The sequence below is a fragment of the Amblyraja radiata genome, chromosome 21 (assembly GCF_010909765.2).
Source record: "Amblyraja radiata isolate CabotCenter1 chromosome 21, sAmbRad1.1.pri, whole genome shotgun sequence".
Taxonomy (NCBI): Eukaryota; Metazoa; Chordata; class Chondrichthyes; order Rajiformes; family Rajidae; genus Amblyraja; species Amblyraja radiata.
In genome coordinates, this window is record NC_045976.1 from 37780850 (window position 1) to 37798464 (window position 17615).

General features: G+C 46.3%; 1 protein-coding gene across 1 annotated transcript in view; it reads left to right on the forward strand.

Moving 5' to 3' along the window:
- Nucleotides 1-17615, forward strand: part of podxl (podocalyxin like) — a 91143-nt gene that overhangs the window by 58217 nt on the left and 15311 nt on the right. The window contains exons 4-6 of the mRNA XM_033039284.1: nucleotides 7007-7204; nucleotides 7763-7998; nucleotides 11711-11776. Coding sequence (XP_032895175.1) covers nucleotides 7007-7204; nucleotides 7763-7998; nucleotides 11711-11776 — 500 coding nt within the window. The remainder of the gene's footprint in view (nucleotides 1-7006; nucleotides 7205-7762; nucleotides 7999-11710; nucleotides 11777-17615) is intronic.

The window sequence follows — 17615 nt, forward strand, 5'->3', positions numbered from 1 at the left end:
GTGGAAGAAACCACTCTGAATCAGAGTACAAAGAAGAGGGGGTGGGAACCTTCCCAGGGACAAGCAGAAGAAAGGAATTAAGTAAGTAAGTTTTACTTATATTGCACTAAGTCAACACCAAAATGCTTTACATAAAAGGAATAATAAGCTTCCATACAAACAAACAGAAAAAAGTGCTTCTGCAATCATCCAGGTTCCACTGGGTGCTTCCCTGGAGGGAAACTAGCTCTTGACAGCCCGGGTATTATGGAGAACCCGCAGGCAGCAGCACCTGTTTTCAGGGCTGCACAAATGTCTCCTGCTCTAAGGAGAGGAGCATTCATGGTCCTTTTCAGTCTGACCAGAGCTAGAATCTCACTTAGGTCCACTGGAAGGGCCATGTCAGCACAAGTATCCTCAGGGGCCTGCGGCAGCACCTGTTTTCAGGGCTGCCTACAAACCTCACTCTCAGTGAAGGGGAGTGTGAATGATCAGTAGGTAACTGATCTCGAATTTAAAGTATGAACATACTGAGCACATGCATATGGCCTCAAGAGAATATCCGCACAACGACAAGCAAATCATCAGTAGGCGACAACACACCCCACACCTCCATAGGGGGTAAGCGGTTCACTGAATCCGGTAGTAGCTTGAAAGCTGGGCACGGAAATATGATCAGTCGTCTTTCAAGGCAGACTCAAAATAATGGCCAGAATTGTCCTACAAGGCAGGCTCAGTATGATGAGGTTTCAGACCAGACCCAAGCAGAGGTCGGGAGAAACATGGAATCCACACTCCTTACCAGTCCTACTCCCAATCAAGGAGAGAAAAGGAATCCGCATCAGGGGCCTTTGGGCTTACCACAAGACCACCGGTAGCCATGGAGGTAGGTGGGTCTGGGTTTACTGAAACAAGGGATTGTGGACCAGTTACATGTTGGTAATTTACTCTTGTGTTCTTGTTCAAAATGACAATACAGGTGCACAACCTTTTATCCGAAGATCCAAATAACGAAAACCTCCGAATAGCGGACATTTTTTCGGTCCTTGAAGAAAGGTCCTTGAAAACGTTCACGGAGGGCGGCCCGCAGAGGTGACAGCGGAACCTCCGGTCGGTCCTCGAAGAAAGGGGAACTAAATCCCCATTCATAAAAGAGAAGGTGAGGGTATATTGCGCGGGAGGGTTAATAATTGACAATATGCTGCTGCCTGCCCGCTGAGTTAAAAACAGAGTATCGTGAGTCTTGCGTGGGAACTTTTTAACTCAGCGGGCAGGCAGCAGCAGATTGTCGCTCCCTCCCTTCAGTTTCACCCCACCTACACCCCTCTGCTTCCCGGCCATGTGTGTGACCCCTTCCCTCCCCTCCCCAGCTCCCCGCCCATTGCACTGTCATCTCATTGCACATAGCGGGGGCTTTGCACTGTCTTCACGTCGGCGATACCAGCAGGTCAGTGCCAGTCACCGGAGACGTACGGACCAACAGGACACCGACCCCCAGGCCCACTGCAAGCACAGAGATCCCAGAGACCCACAGCCAGCAGCAGCCCAGCCCCGTTCCAACTCCAGAGGAAAACTGCAAACTGGCCGGAGACGTCAGGATCACCAGAAGCCGTTCCCCGAGCTGCGCCCCCTCATCGGGACACCGACCCCCAGGCCCACTGCAAGCACGGAGATCCCAGAGACCCACAGCCAACAGCAGCCCAGCCCCGCTCCAACTACAGAGGAACCTGGGTTGTGGATGACGGGGCGCAGCTCGGGGCGTCGTAGGGGCCCATCGGGGAGCGGGTTCCTGTTGGTCCTGACGTCTCCGGCCACCTGCCACCCTCCGGGAACTGTACCGCCCTTGCAGGAGAGTGGGGTTGTTTGCAGTTGCAGAGGGAGGGGGCAAGGGCGGTACAGTTCACAGTCTCAGCTCCAGTCCAGGGGGGTGGCCGGAGACGTCAGGACCAACGGGACACCGACCCCCAGGCCCACTGCAAGCACGGAGATCCCAGAGACCCACAGCCAGCAGCAACTCCAGCCCAGCCCCGCTCCAACTCCAGAGGAACACGTAGGGGAAGAAGCTGATGGTGTGCAAGGTACGTCTTGTTCTTGGGGCGGCGGATGAGGGGGCGCAGCTCGGGCTGTGGGCAAACTGCCACTTGTCGCCGTAGCGGCCCATCGGGGAGCGGATTCCTCTGGAGTTGGAGGGGGAGGGGGGTATTGTGCTGTTTGATCACCCCCTGCTATCCCAGGGACAGGGAGACACAGCGGCCTTTTAGACTGGTGGGCAATCACTTCGAAAGTTCTGCCCACACAGTCAGTACACCTCTCCTACACTGCATTTCATACAAACATTTATTCTGCAAGAAAAAACGACATTGAAGACTCAAACTCGCCACCGAGTAACTGCCGGGATCAAGGCGCAAACTCGCAACCTTGCGGATATGAGCCGAGCACTCTACCACTGAGCCAGCCGTTAAAATCTACGCTAAAAAATTTCCATTCCAAATGCCGACAAATTCTGAATTACGAAAAGTGTCTGGTCCCAAGGCTTTCGGATAAAAGGTTGTTTACCTGTAACAAGAAATTTCAGAACTGGGTTTTTTAAAAACAGATAATAACGTGATAATTTTACTGCACAACATACACAGGTTCCAAGCAGACTTGGAACTCGGACTGGAATTGTCTTTGAGGCAGGCCCAGTATTTTTGGGCAGGATTGCCATTCAGGACATGTGACAGATGGAGGATGTCACTTCATCCAGGTGTAACTCATTTGTGCAGTATAGACTTTTAGAAACAGTAATTTTGTTACGGTTTAACTACTGTTTTATAGGAGCTTCCTATAAAATGGTCACATGGCATGCATCGACCTCAAAGATGCATACTATTCGGTGTCTATTCACTAAGAACAGGAGATATTTGAAGTTTAACTGGATGGTATGGATCTGCCAAATGGGTTGACATCAGCTCCTAGACCATTGACTAAACTACGGAAACCAATTCTGGGTCTACAAAGGTCTCAGAACCACATAGTAATGGCATATTTGGACAATTTCATTTTGTAGTCACCAAGAATTGGCAGAAGCATCAGTCAAAGCAAACCAAAACCCTGTTTGATAGAATTGGTTACCTCATCCATCCAGTTAAATCAAAATTGACACCTACAAGGGTAATTGATTACCTAGAATTTACTATCAAAAACAGTAAATATTAATCAAGCCTGCTATGACCTGATAGTCAAATACTAGCCATCTATCAGGCAAACAGCGAGTGTAATTGGCAAATAGTAGCCGCATTTCCAGCAGTACGTACGGGCCTTTGCATTACCAGAATTACAACGAGCAAAGGAACGTACACTCAGATTCCATGCAGGCAAAATTGGCAAAACTATGGATTGCCAGCAGAGGCCTTTGTTGAATAACAACGGTGGATAACGAACGTGAGAAAGCTCAAAGTAAATATGCTTGAAAGCCATCGAGGGTTCTTCAGACCTATGCTAGCGGCTAAGGATGGGGAGCCACTAACACAGTCTAGAGCTGTGGGGGCAGATGGAATGAGCAGGAGTCTGTAATTCCCCAACACATGGAATCAATTACCCAGAATTGTTGGGGGCACAATTTGGACTCAAGGGGTTCTGTAGCAATATGCAACCGGTGCTTGTTCAAATTCAGATTGATAACACCACTGCGATGGCACATATCCACTAACAAGGGTGGTGTAAAATCTGTATCTTACGATAGATTGTCGAACCTCATTTGGCACTGGTGTATCAAGAGGAATATTTGGGAAATCTACGAGGTAGATATAACACGGTGACAGATGCTGGATCACGGATGTTTAATAACAACACAGAAGATGTTGAATCAGGCAGTATTTAACGAAATAACTACACGATTTGGCATACCAGATTTTGATCTATTTGCATCTAGATTAAAACAATAAGTTACCCAGATATGTGTCCTGCAAGCAGGATCCAGGAGCAAAGGCAGTGGATGCTTTCTCCCTCAATTGGGGAGGATTGTTTATGCATGCTTTCCGCAAATTTGTCTCACAAACCGATGCTTGACCAAAATCAAGCAAGACTAAGCCACAGGCATATTGGTAGTGCCAGATTGGCCTACTCAAGCCTGGTCCCCAAAAATTTTGGGAACTATAGTCCAGCCAGTTATGGCTGTACCCAAGAGCAGGGACCTCCTAGTGAACCCAGTTACAGGGAGTAATCATCCACTACACGAACGTATTAACTTGTTGGTCTGCAGATTCTGAGGAGGCCTTTTCAAGGCATAGGGCTGTCCGAACAAATACAACACAGTTCGGATAACAGATGTCTTGGAGTTTCCTATCAACTCAGCACTATAACTATAAACAAAGTTATAGTGCAATCTATAGTGCCAGAGGCGCACTTTCCTCCTATCTGATGCTGCAAGCAGGGCACGGGTCGATAGGAACGCACCCCTTTACAACAAAATTCATGAAGAGAATTTACAATCTAATACACTAAGACCAAGGTACACGGACACATGGGATGTGAGCGTGGTACTAACCCTACTTTGACAGTGGGGACCGCCTATAACTAACCCTGAAGGTGGTATGCTGACAAAGAGTCCAGACACTGCAAAAGCTACGGTTGGACCACATGACCACCAATATGAACAACACAACATTCGTAATCAGGAACCTGATATAAACATAGCAGGCCAGGAATGCCAGGGATGGAGATCCAGTTCTTGGCATATCCAGAGGACCTACGGCTGTGTGTGTGGTAACATACTAACACCTCTATCTGAAAGTTACGGAGAACCACAGAGGCTCAGAACAGACCAGAAGGTGTCAACACAAACCATCTCCAGATGGTCAAAGGGGGTAATGGCGGTAACAGAGTGAACGCTCATATGGTTAAATCTCACTCCACCAGGGCTGCATCTACGTCGGCAGCAAGAGCAATGGACGTGCCTCTTGACAACATCCTAGTGGCTGCAGGATGGACGAATGAAATAACGGTCCACCGGTTTTATAACAAACCTATTAACGGACTGGGGGTGTTTGCACGTACCATTTTAAGTTCTGTCCCTTAGTTTACCCCCAAGGTTGGGAGGGGAAACTAGTTTTTTTTTAACTTTTCTTTCATTTAAAGCATCAGTGTCCTTACTTAACTACGTAATGTCTGAATGCTTTAATGATTACACGCATCCATGGTCAATCCATTCAGTGTGTGACGCCTGGATTCGTAACCGGCGTAAAATCACAGAGCTTTGAAATCTTCACGTAGTCACTCACGTGACTCCGAAGTAAAATAGTAAGATTAAACGAGAACTTACCAGTTTGAAGTTTGATCTTGATTTTATGAGGAGTTACGATGAGCGATTACGTGCCCACCGCTCCCACCCTCATATTATCAAGGTCACATGGAAGTTCAAGTTTTCACAATCTTACTATTCTCAGGTCTTCTTTTTATCTGTGATTTAACACCGCTGCTTTGAAGATTGACGCGCACGCAGACGGACGGCCCTTCTTCACGTAATCGCTCATCGTAACTCCTCATAAAATCAAGATCAAACTTCAAACTGGTAAGTTCTCGTTTAATCTTACTATTACCCTGAGTATGGGAATTGAGGACCAGAGGGCATAGGTTTAAGGTGAAGGGGAAAAGATTTTTTAGGACTTTGAGGGGTAACATTTGTGGATGTATGGAACTAGCTGCCAGAGGAGATAGTTGAGGCAGGGACTATCCCAACGTATCAGAAACAGTTAGACAGGTACATGGATAGAACAGGTTTAGAGGGATATGGGCCGGATGCAGGTAGGTGGACTAGTCTAGCTGGGACATGTTGGCCAGAGTGGGCAAGTTGGGCTGAAGGGTCTGTTTCCACGCTGAATTACTCTATGATGCTTTGACTATATCTAAGCATTTCTTGTTGTTCGTCTCTTCATTTGCGAGTAAGATATTTGAGATTATAGAAGTTGGGATATAGATATTTCAGCTTATTGCAGTTGGATAAGACGTTGGTGAGGCCGCATTTAGAGTATTGTGTTCAGTTCTGGGCACCATGTTATAGGAAACATGTTGTCAAGTTCGAAAGGGTGCAGAGAAGATTTATAGGGATGTTGCCAGGACTAGAGGGTGTGAGCTATAGGGAGAGGTAGAGCAGGCTGTGACAATATTCCCTCACTCATAGGAGGATGAGAGATGATGATGATATGGAGGTGTATAAAATCATGAGAGGAATAGATCGGGTAGACGCACAGAGCCTCGTGCGCAGAGTAGGGGAATCCAGAACCAGAGGGCATAGGGGAAAGATTGTACAGGAATCTGAGGGGTAACGGTTTCACATATAGGGTGGTGGGTGTATGGAACAAGTTGCCAGAGGTGAGGCAACGTTTAAGTCGCAATTAGACAGGTACATGGATAGGACATGTTTAGAGGGGTATGGGCCAAACACAGGCAAGTGGGACCAGTGTAGATGGGACATGTTGGCCGGCGTGGGCAAGTTGGGCCGAAGGGCCTGTTCCCACGCTGTATGACTCTATGACTCTAAGACCGTGACATCTGCTCTAGCGTTCAGCGTTCGGTTTAGTTTATTGTCACGGGTGCCGAGCTACAGTGAAGAACCTTTGTTGCGTGCTAACCAGTCAGCAGAAAGACAATACATGATTACCATCCAGCCATTTACTGTGCATAGACACATGATAAGTTTTGCGGTACACAAAAATGCTGGAGAAACTCAGCGGGTGCAGCAGCACCTGTGGAGCGAAGGAAATAGGCAACGTTTTGGTCCGAAACCCTTCTTCAGACTGATGGGGGGGGCGGCGGGGAGAAGAAAGGAAAAAGGAGGAGGAGGAGCCTGAGGGTTGAGGGAGAGATAGGGAGGGGAGGAGACAGCAAGGGTTAACAGAATTGTGAGAATTCAATGTTCATGCCACCAGGATGCAGACTCCCCAAGCGGAATATGAGGTGCTGTTCCTCCAATAAATTTTGCGGTATTTGTGGAGATGGCTGAATGGAACAAGATGACGTTTAATGTATTATAAATCTAATTTTGCAGGAAGTGCAAGTGCCTCGGCTTCATCTAACCCAGAATCAACCGTTACATCTGGAAAGTCCACAGCAACTCCCAGCCAGGGTTCATCAACAACAGCAGTACCTACGAGCACACCATCAAGTGTCTCCGTGGCAAAACCAAATACCCCAACTGAAAGCATCGTCCCAAAGGCGTCCACTGAACGTACGAATGGGTCAGGTGTTCAAGTTCAAGTGAGTTTATTGTCATGTGTCCCTGTATAGGACAATGAAATTCTTGCTTTGCTTATGCACACAGAAAATAGTAGGCATTTACTACAAAACAGATAAATGTGTCCATATACCATGATATAAATATATACACACATGAATAAATAAACTGGTAGTGCAAATAACAGAAAGTGGTTGCTAATAATCAGAGTTTTGTCCGAGCCAGGTTTAATAGCCTGATGGCTGAGGGGAAGTAGCTATTCCTGAACCTGGTTGTTGCAGTCTTCAGGCTCCTGTACCTTCTACCAGAAGGTAGCAGGGAGATGAGTGTGTGGCCAGGATGGTGTGGGTCTTTGATGATACTGCCAGCCTTTTTGAGGCAGCGACTACGATAAATCCCCTCGATGGAAGGAAGGTCAGAGCCGATGATGGACTGGGCAGTGTTTACTACTTTTTGTAGTCTTTTCCTCTCCAGGGCGCTCAAATTGCCAAACCAAGCCACGATGCAACCGGTCAGCATGCTCTCGACTGTGCACCTGTAGAAGTTAGAGAGAGTCTTCCTTGACAATCCTTGAAACGGTGACCAGTGCCACGGGGAAAGTAAAGAACATTACAATGAGTAAAGCCTGGGTGAAGAATACAACCAGCATGATGCAGACAAATGCAACGAGCGGTGCATTCACTGATGGGACCGGGCACTCAGTGAAGAGTACACTAAGTAAAGCACGGAGAAATGCAATGGATAGGCTCCCTGGTGCTGCATCAACGACACTCAAACCTAAATCAAATGACACCATCTCGTCAACGGTAAAAGAAAATAGCGCCAGACTGCATCGTCTCTTTCCTCAATATTCCCCTTTTCCCATTTCCTCCTTCCCCCTTTTCCCTCTCTCCCTCCATTCCCTTCTCCTTCTCTCCCTCACCGCCACCTACTCCCTCCCCCTCTCACGGCCTCTTTCTTGCGCTCTCCCGTCCACCGTGGTCATGGCACTGCACGAGTTCAGGTCTAATCCAGTGGGCCGCCGCAAATGTTCATAAATAATTCCGTACGCTTTGGACTGAAAAAACTAAGGTGAAACCCAGCCTTAGAAATTGGTCTTTAATCCATTCACTCCCATGATGGTCCATTGTCCATCCGTGACCACACACACTGGGGACAAAGGCTCGCATCTTACTCAGAGTTGAAGGCACCATGGGTCAAGTTCACTTGCAGCCATAACTCACGGATTCCCACCCGAAAAGTCCGCAACAAATATCCACTGACTTAATGCTTGTAATTATGGATATGAGCTTATGGAAGAATAGCGGAACCATCCGACCAAAACAAAACAATGCAAATGGCTGCCGTTAATGTTGTGACTGTTAATGTTTCCTTACATGTTCAGTAATTGTGTAGTCCCTTGTTATTAGTTATGATTTTTTTGTGTATTTATTTTTTTATTTAGTACTAAGTAATTTATAAATTACATTCTGGGGTCATTTAGAGGGGCTTGGATTGCCGAATAGTATCGAAATGCTTCCTATAGGCCTATGAACAACCTAACCTTCGGCCTCCAAGACGCAGGTAAATTTTCGGGCCTTATTTTAGAGTAAAAAATAGCGTCTTCGACACCGGGAAATACGGCATATGTCCTATTTACAGAAGGAATTGAATTGGAAAGATTTTGCCTGTAATATTGGGAATTCAAAATAGTAGTAGGGCCCCCTCAGTCATGACTGACCATGGGTGATGCATACAAGTTGTTGGCTGCTTGCTCTGGATCATTGAATCCAGATCAGTTGAAAGTTGGCATTGGAAAATAAACACTATGTCACCACACTCTACTCCTCTCAGCAAGCTCTGCTCTGACCAGTGTGCATTTATCTCTTTCCCCAGGCATATTGTGTGAATGAATCCAGCAACCAGAACCACTTCCTCCAACTAAAGGAATACATGGACTGTGTAAGTAGCTCAATGGACAGCTGGGGTACACGGATGTTGGAATTACTGGATGTCATTTGCCTGTTTAGAGATACAGAATGGAAACAGGCCCTTCGGCCCACCAAGTCCACTTCAGATTTTAGAGATACAGTGTAGAAACAGGCCCTTCGGCCCACGCCAACCAACTATCCCACTACATTGACACTATCCTGCACACACTGGGGACTGCTTTACAATTTTTACAAAAGCCAATTAACCTACAAATCTGTACGTCTTTAGGATGTGGGAGGAAACTGGAGCACGCTGAGCAAACCCAGGCGGTCACAGGGAGATTGAACAAACTCTGTACAGACAGCACCCGTAGTCAGGATCAAACCCAGGTCTCTGCCGCTGTAAGGCAGCAACTCTACCGCTGCGCCACCGTGCCGGCCTATGTTCTATGTTCTAGCATATGATAAATCAAGACTTGGCAGCTGTAATCTCGGAGTGAAGGGTAAAGTGTGGCGTAGGGGTCAGAGGTCGGCAGGATTGGAATGCGGAGCTACCTTGGTGCATGGTACAGTGCGGGGCAGCTGTTAGCTGTCAGCCCTGGCGGAACTGCTCCCTGCAACGTCTAAGCTCTCTATGAGTCCCTCCCCCCCCCCCCCCCACTGACCTCCCAGCCGAAGGCCCCCGACGTTAATGAGGAGAATGGAGCAAGGCGAAAATAAACCTGATGGATGAACCTACTGCCCCAGCAGCAGAAGCCCCCTCTGATCAATGTCTAGCAACGGAGGTACATTTTAAACAGTGCAGTTAAACACAAAATACCACTCTCCAAAGTGAATAATTTATCTCGTGCGCGGGACATTTCTGCTCGGCCCTTACTTCTAATCAAAGAGCATCAGTCTTCTCCTGAACAGCTGCACTTTTTAATTGTCAGGAACTACCCTCCTCAAAAAGAAAAGGATTTTACAGCAAATATTTCACTCGGGTCTTTGAGATTACAAGATGCTGTACTGCATTAGATCATGAGGTCATAAGGAATAGTAGAACTAGGCCATTCGCCTCATCAAGTCTGCTCTGCCATTCAATCATGGCTGATCTAACTCTCCCTCCGAACCCCATTCTCCTGCTTTCTCCCCATAACGTCTGACACCCGTACTAATCAAGAATCCGTCTATCTCTGCCTTAAAAATACCCACTGACTTGGCCTCCACAGGCTTCTGTGGCAAAGAATTCGACATGCTATTCAGAGTGTGTGAACCCCTTCATTTCTTTCTTCTTCAAGCAACTGGCTGTTAAAACTGAAGAGTAAAGAACAACGTATTAATCTCATAAATTTCCCATTTAGTTTATTGTCACGTGTAAGAAGCTTTTGTTGTGTGCTAATCAGTCAGCGGAAAGACAATACATGATTACAATCGTGCCATTTACAGTGTATATATACATGATAAGGGAATACCGTTTAATGCAAGGTAGAGCCAGCTAACTCTGATGAAGGATAGTCCCAGGGTCACCAATGAGGTAGATAGTAGTTCAGCACTGCTCTCTGGTTGTGGTAGGATGATTCAGTTGCCTGATAACAACTGGGAGCGGCCCCAGCCTATTGAGTTTCTCCTCATATCACAGACCCTCCAGTCCTGATAACGTATTTGTGAAGACAGACACAAAATGCTGGAGTAACTCAGCGGGTCAGGCAGCATCTCTGGAGTAGGCCATTCGGCCCTTCGAGCCTGCACCGCCATTCAATATGATCATGGCTGATCATCCAACTCAGTATCCTGTACCTGCCTTCTCTCCATACCCCTCATCCCTTTAGCCACAGTGGCCACATCTAACTCCCTCTTAAACATAATAATAATAATAATAAATTTTATTTAATGGGCGCCTTTCAGACATCTCAAGGACACCTTACATAGAGTTGAAGGCACCATGGGTCAAGTTCACTTGCAGCCATAACTCACGGATTCCCACCCGAAAAGTCTGCAACAAAAATCCACTGACTTAATGCTTGTAATTATGGATATGAGCTTATGGAAGAATAGCGGAACCATCCGACCAAAACAAAACAATGCAAATGGCTGCCGTTAATGTTGTGACTGTTAATGTTTCCTTACATGTTCAGTAATTGTGTAGTCCCTTGTTATTAGTTATGATTTTTTTGTGTATTTATTTTTTAATTTAGTACTAAGTAATTTATAAATTACATTCTGGGGTCATTTAGAGGGGCTTGGATTGCCGAATAGTATCGAAATGCTTCCTATAGGCCTATGAACAACCTAACCTTCGGCCTCCAAGACGCAGGTAAATTTTCGGGCCTTATTTTAGAGTAAATAATAGCGTCTTCGACACCGGGAAATACGGCATATGTCCTATTTACAGAAGGAATTGAATTGGAAAGATTTTGCCTGTAATATTGGGAATTCAAAATAGTAGTAGGGCCCCCTCAGTCATGACTGACCATGGGTGATGCATGCAAGTTGTTGGCTGCTTGCTCTGGATCATTGAATCCAGATCAGTTGAAAGTTGGCATTGGAAAATAAACACTATGTCACCACACTCTACTCCTCTCAGCAAGCTCTGCTCTGACCAGTGTGCATTTATCTCTTTCCCCAGGCATATTGTGTGAATGAATCCAGCAACCAGAACCACTCCCTCCAAATAAATGAAAACATGGACTGCGTAAGTAGCTCAATGGACAGCTGGGGTACACGGATGTTGGAATTACTGGATGTCATTTGCCTGTTTAGAGATACAGAATGGAAACAGGCCCTTCGGCCCACCAAGTCCACTTCAGATTTAGAGATACAGTGTAGAAACAGGCCCTTCGGCCCACGCCAACCAACTATCCCGCTACATTGACACTTACCTGCACACACTGGGGACTGCTTTACAATTTTTGTACCCCACTCTCCACAGTGGCCACATCTAACTCCCTCTTAAACATAGCCAATGAACTGGCCTCAACTACCCTCTGTGGCAGAGAATTCCACAGATTCACCACTCTCTGTGTGAAAACAAAATTCACTTGCACACACAACAAAAGCTTTTCACTGTACCTCGGTACACGTGACAATAAACTAAACTAAACCAAACTCGCTGTAAAAACCCAGGCCGAGGTGTTTGGTAGCAACTGCTTGTTTCCTGCCTCCTGTTGCCACTTGTATCAAATTAATGAGAATAAAGGTTGCACATACCCACAGCAAGACTCTGACACCATGCCATGGCAACAAGCAAGAAGCCTCTATGCCTCTCAGGAATCTCAAACACACCACGGCCAACTGACGCATTGTCCCTGCATCTGGTTCATCTCCCCCTCAAAGCTTATCCGTTTATAATCTTCAGGTATTCTAGTTTAATTTAGTTTAGAGGTACAGCGCGGAAAACAGGCCCGTCGGCCCACCGAGTCCGCGCCGACCAGCGATCCCCGCACACTAAGGCTATCCTGCACACACTATTTACAATCTTACCAAAGCCACTTAACCTACAAATCTGTACGTCTTTGGAGTGTGGGAGGAAACCGGAGCATTCGGAGAAAACCCACGTGATCACAGGGAGAACGAACCAACAGCATCTGTAGTCAGGGTCGAACCCCAGTTCTCTGGTGCTGCGCCACCGCCCCTCCATTCTCTGGTTGAATTCCTGTCCAGCACTTTGTGATATTCCACTTCAACGCTCTTTGTATTAATCATCAGCAGCGCAAGACAACACAATAAATCTGCCTTGCACCAGATCCCAGTCCATAAATCTACCATGAATCAACTTTAGATAATGCTTTAGTTATTCTAGTCACACCCCCCAGAAAAACATACATTAGTTACACATTATTGAGGATGAGCATACTTTTAAATAGATTTGTCTGCATTACAAGTTTGTATAATTGTATAATTGACATTATACAAATATAAATGCGTATATATTAGATATTGTATACATTCCTTGCAATATTTGGCTCCAAGTGTTTCATTAAACGGTTGATAGGTAACAGGTGTTGACAAGTACCAGGTCTTGCTTAGTGCAACAGTATGACAGGAATTAGATTAGGGGGCGCTTGGTGGCACAGCGGTAGAGTTGTATCTGGCCCCCAGCCATCTCCACCTACCTTGACCATACATCCCAAATAAAATTGTTCCTTTCTCGGTTTATCAAATAAGATCAAATAGAACAAGTTGCCCTACAACTTTAGGCAGTGCACGCCATACACAAGAAGAAGAAGATATCTTATCGTATTTACAATTTTTACTAAAGCCAATTAACCTGCAAACCTGTACATCTATGGCGTGTGGGAGGAAACCGGAGGAAACCCACGAGGTCATGGGGAGAACGTACAAACTCCGCACAGACAGCACCCGTAGTCAGGATCGAACCCGGGTCGTTGGCGCTGTAAGGCAGCAACTCTACCGCTGTGCCACTGCGCCGATTCATTTTACAATGTCTGACATCGCTTGAAAGTAATGTCGTAGACGGCCAAATAAATAGCAGAGAGAGTCCACTGGTTATTTGTCCAGTCTACGTGAAGTGAATGTGAACTCGAGGCGTTTGCGTGATGCTTCCTGTCGGTGTGATAATCTCTGGTGTTATTTTATTATCTGCTGCCTCCAGGCAACATGAACAAATAGAAGAGATGGGAAAAACAGGGGCATGAGGTCAACACTGACCGGGCTGCTTTTAACCAATACCTTGCACTGACCAACCTCCCTTCCATTGGCTCCATCTACACCTCACGCTGCCTTGGCAAGGCCAGCAGCATAATCAAGAACAAGTCTCACCCTGGCCATTCCCTCTTCTCCCCTCTCCCATCGGGCAAAAGGTATAGAAGTGTGAAAACACACACCTCCAGATTCAGAGACAGTTTCTTCCCAGCTGTTATCAGGCAACTGAATCATCCTACCACAACTAGAGAGCAGTGCTGAGCTACTATCTACCTCTTTGGTGACCCTCGGACCAGGGGTGGAAATCGCTTTCAAAACATGGGGGGGGGGACACAATTTATTGGTGGCCGCGCGCACGCCCGCACACACACACACGCGAGGCTTCGGCCGTGGGTCCTGAGGGCGGTAACATTGGGAACTGACCTGGTTGGTGACCGACTCCGAACTCCAGCAACAGCAGCTTCGTCCGCCCCGAATCGTGGGGCGTCAATCGGCCCGTTTGCGGGGCCTTTCATCACCCCGCGTGGCTTAAAATCGGCCGGCAGGGGCTCGGGAGCTGCTTAAAAACATTGTCTTGTCACCTATTCCTTTTCTCCATAGATGCTGCCTGACCCGCTGAGTTACTCCACCTTTTTGTGTTCATTTGCGACATTTAATAAAGTTCAATTGCCGTGCTAAGTCTTATTAATCCACCATTTAGGCCTAGAAACAAGGAACTGCAGATGCTGGCTTACACAAAAGGACACAAAAGTACTGGAGTAACTCAGCAGGTCAAGTAGCATCTCTGGAGAACGTGGAACGGTGACGTTCCACATCAGGACTCCTCTTGGGTCATTACCCGAAATGTCACCTCTTCACGTTTTCCAGAGATGTTGCCTGACCTGGCCCTGTCCCACTTTGACTCTGACATCGGGGGGGAGAGTGCAGTGGAGAGATAAGTTTTTTGGCCTTCCATCACAGCAATGTGATGGATGTTTATGTAAATTATGTTGTGTCTTGGGTCTATTTGTTTGTAATGTATGGCTGCAGAAACTTCATTTCGTTTGGACCTCAAGGGGTCCAAATGACAAATAAATTGTATCGTATCGTATTGTATCGTATTGTACGAGTTCATTCAAGAGTTCTCCCGAGTTTGCCCTGATTCGAACTTGGAGATTTACGGTAATGGCCGCTCATAGGCACTTGTGGCTCTCGTGGACATTTTTCAACATGTTGAAAAATCTTCACGAGTCTTCCCAAGCTTACCCCGTTTCCCGAGTACCTGCCGTTAGCGTTACGAGCCGCTAAGAGACGCCCCCGAGCTCCAACGCATCCGCTACGTACATTCTACGTGCTTCCACGAGTTTGAATTTATTTTTAAACTCGGGAGAGCTCATGAATGAACTTGTACAGTGGGACAGGGCTTTTTGACCTTTGCTAAAATATCTCAGAGTTGCCCACTTTTAGAAAGTAAGTTTCAGGGTCAATACAATATTTAGGGTTTTCACTGTGAAATGTGAAGTGATAGGATTGCCACTCAGCCTCTGTGTGACTTTAATTATACACCAGATAGCATGCTATAATCAGCCTCTTGCTTGAACTCTCTGCGTGGCATTGTCTAGTTAAAGCAAATGATTCCTTTAGCCTCAGTTCTTTTCACTGCAGGATGTTTGTCTTAGATTTTTGTCGCCGTGGGAAAGAGATGCTATCAATTTCTGCATGTGTAGCTTCAATCTTATTTTTCCTTATTAAATTACCAGCACACATATCTGGAGCATTGAAGAGTTCTGGGCAACAATGTTAGATCATTGTTGGAAACAACACCAGCCGGAAATCATACCAATTGTAGCCCAGGTTTTATGTTGACAGGTTAAAGGCTCATTGCATTTTGGGGGGTTGGACATTTATATTAAAATATTAAATATTAAAATATTCCCTCTTTAGCATTTACCGGAACGCCTGCAGAAAATGTAAAAGCTGCAGCAATGTATCTAGCTAGACACAAAATGCTGGAGTAACTCAGCGGGACAGACAGCATCCCAGGAGAGAAGGAATGGGTGTGCCAGTGTTGTTCTAGGATGTTGCAGGAATCTAGTGTTGGACACTAATCACATCAACTCTCTGCTTCGAGTATTCATCGACCACAGTATCATTCCAGCCCCGTGCAAAGCCGCACTTTGAGTTTTATTTGAGATCTTTTCCAAACTGGACAACATTACCATTTACTGTTATTTAGACAGTCGCGAGTCTAATCCACTGAACCTCATGTTCTGTTCAGTGAGACCAGGTCTGATGTGTGATCTAGCCATTTATCCCTTAATACAGATGACCAAAATCTCTCTATCTCCGATTACAAATTAATCTATTGGCCTTGCATAAATTGCTGCTTGAGAAGACCCTAAGATTCAAGATTCAAGAGAGTTTATTGTCACATGTCCCTGATAGGACAATGAAATTCTTGCTTTGCTTCAGCACAACAGAATATAGTAGGCATGACCACAGAACAGATCAGTGTGTCCATATACCATTGTATAAATATATACACACATGAATAAATAAACTGATAATGGGCTATTAATGTTCAGAGTTTTGTCCGAGCCAAGTTTAATAGCCTGATGGCTGTGGGGAAGTAGTTATTCCTGAACCTGGTCGTTGCAGTCTTCAGGCTCCTGTACCTTCTACTTGAAGGTAGCAGGGAGATGAGTGTGTGGCCAGGATGGTGTGGGTCCTTGATGATACTGCCAGCCTTTTTGAGGCAGCGACTGCGATAGATCCCCTCGATGGAAGGGAGGTCAGAGCCGTTGATGGACTGGGCAGTGTTTACTACTTTTTGTAGTCTTTTCCGCTCCACACCCTGCCACACTCTCCAGCTATAATAATAATAATTTTTATTTGTCATTCAAGCATATTAGTAAGTATACATTTGAACGGAATGTCGTTCCTCACGGGGCTGAGATGCAAGGTGTATCGTGGTTGATATCGATGCCCGTAGGAGCCGCTGCGTTCTTGTGCACCAGCGAGAAATGTTTCCTAACTTTGCTCCAGTAAACCATGGCTCAAATGTTACATCAACCCTCAGGTCATAGACATCCCAGTCAGAAGAACTGTGCTGGGTGTATGGAAGTTGGTGGGTGCATGGAACAAGTTGCCAGAGGAGGTAGTTGAGCTCAGTACCATGACAGCAAAAGACATTTGGACAGGTATATGGATAGGAAAAGGTTTCGAGGGACATGGCCCAAACGCCAGCAATGGGACTAGCTTGGATGGGGCGTTTGGGTCGGCATGGGTGGGCAGAAGGGCCTGGTTCCATGCTGTATGGCGCTGTGGGTCAAACAGAGCTAGGTGGGATGAGTGGAGGCAGGGCATGTTGGCGGTGTGGCCAAGTTGGGCCAAAGGTATCTTGGTCATCGTGGGCAACTTGCTCAGTGACTATGAATCTAAGAGCTTTGTGATGAAAGGCACTATGTGAAACCAACTTATTTTGCAGAAGAGGCATTATAAATAGGCATTATTTGTACTCGCTAGAATTTAGAAGATTGAGGGGGGATCTTATAGAAACTTACAAAATTCTTAAGGGATTGGACAGGCTAGATGCAGGAAGATTGTTCCCGATGTTGGGGAAGTCCAGGACAAGGGGTCACAGCTTAAGGATAAGGGGGAAATCCTTTAGAACCGAGATGAGAAAAACATTTTTCACGCAGAGAGTGGTGAATCTCTGGAACTCTCTGCCACAGAAGGTAGTTGAGGCCAGTTCATTGGCTATATTTAAGAGGGAGTTAGATGTGGCCCTTGTGGCTAGAGGGATCAGGGTGTATGGAGAGAAGGCAGGTACAGGATACTGAGTTGGATGATGAGCCATGATCATATTGAATAGCGGTGCAGGCTCGAAG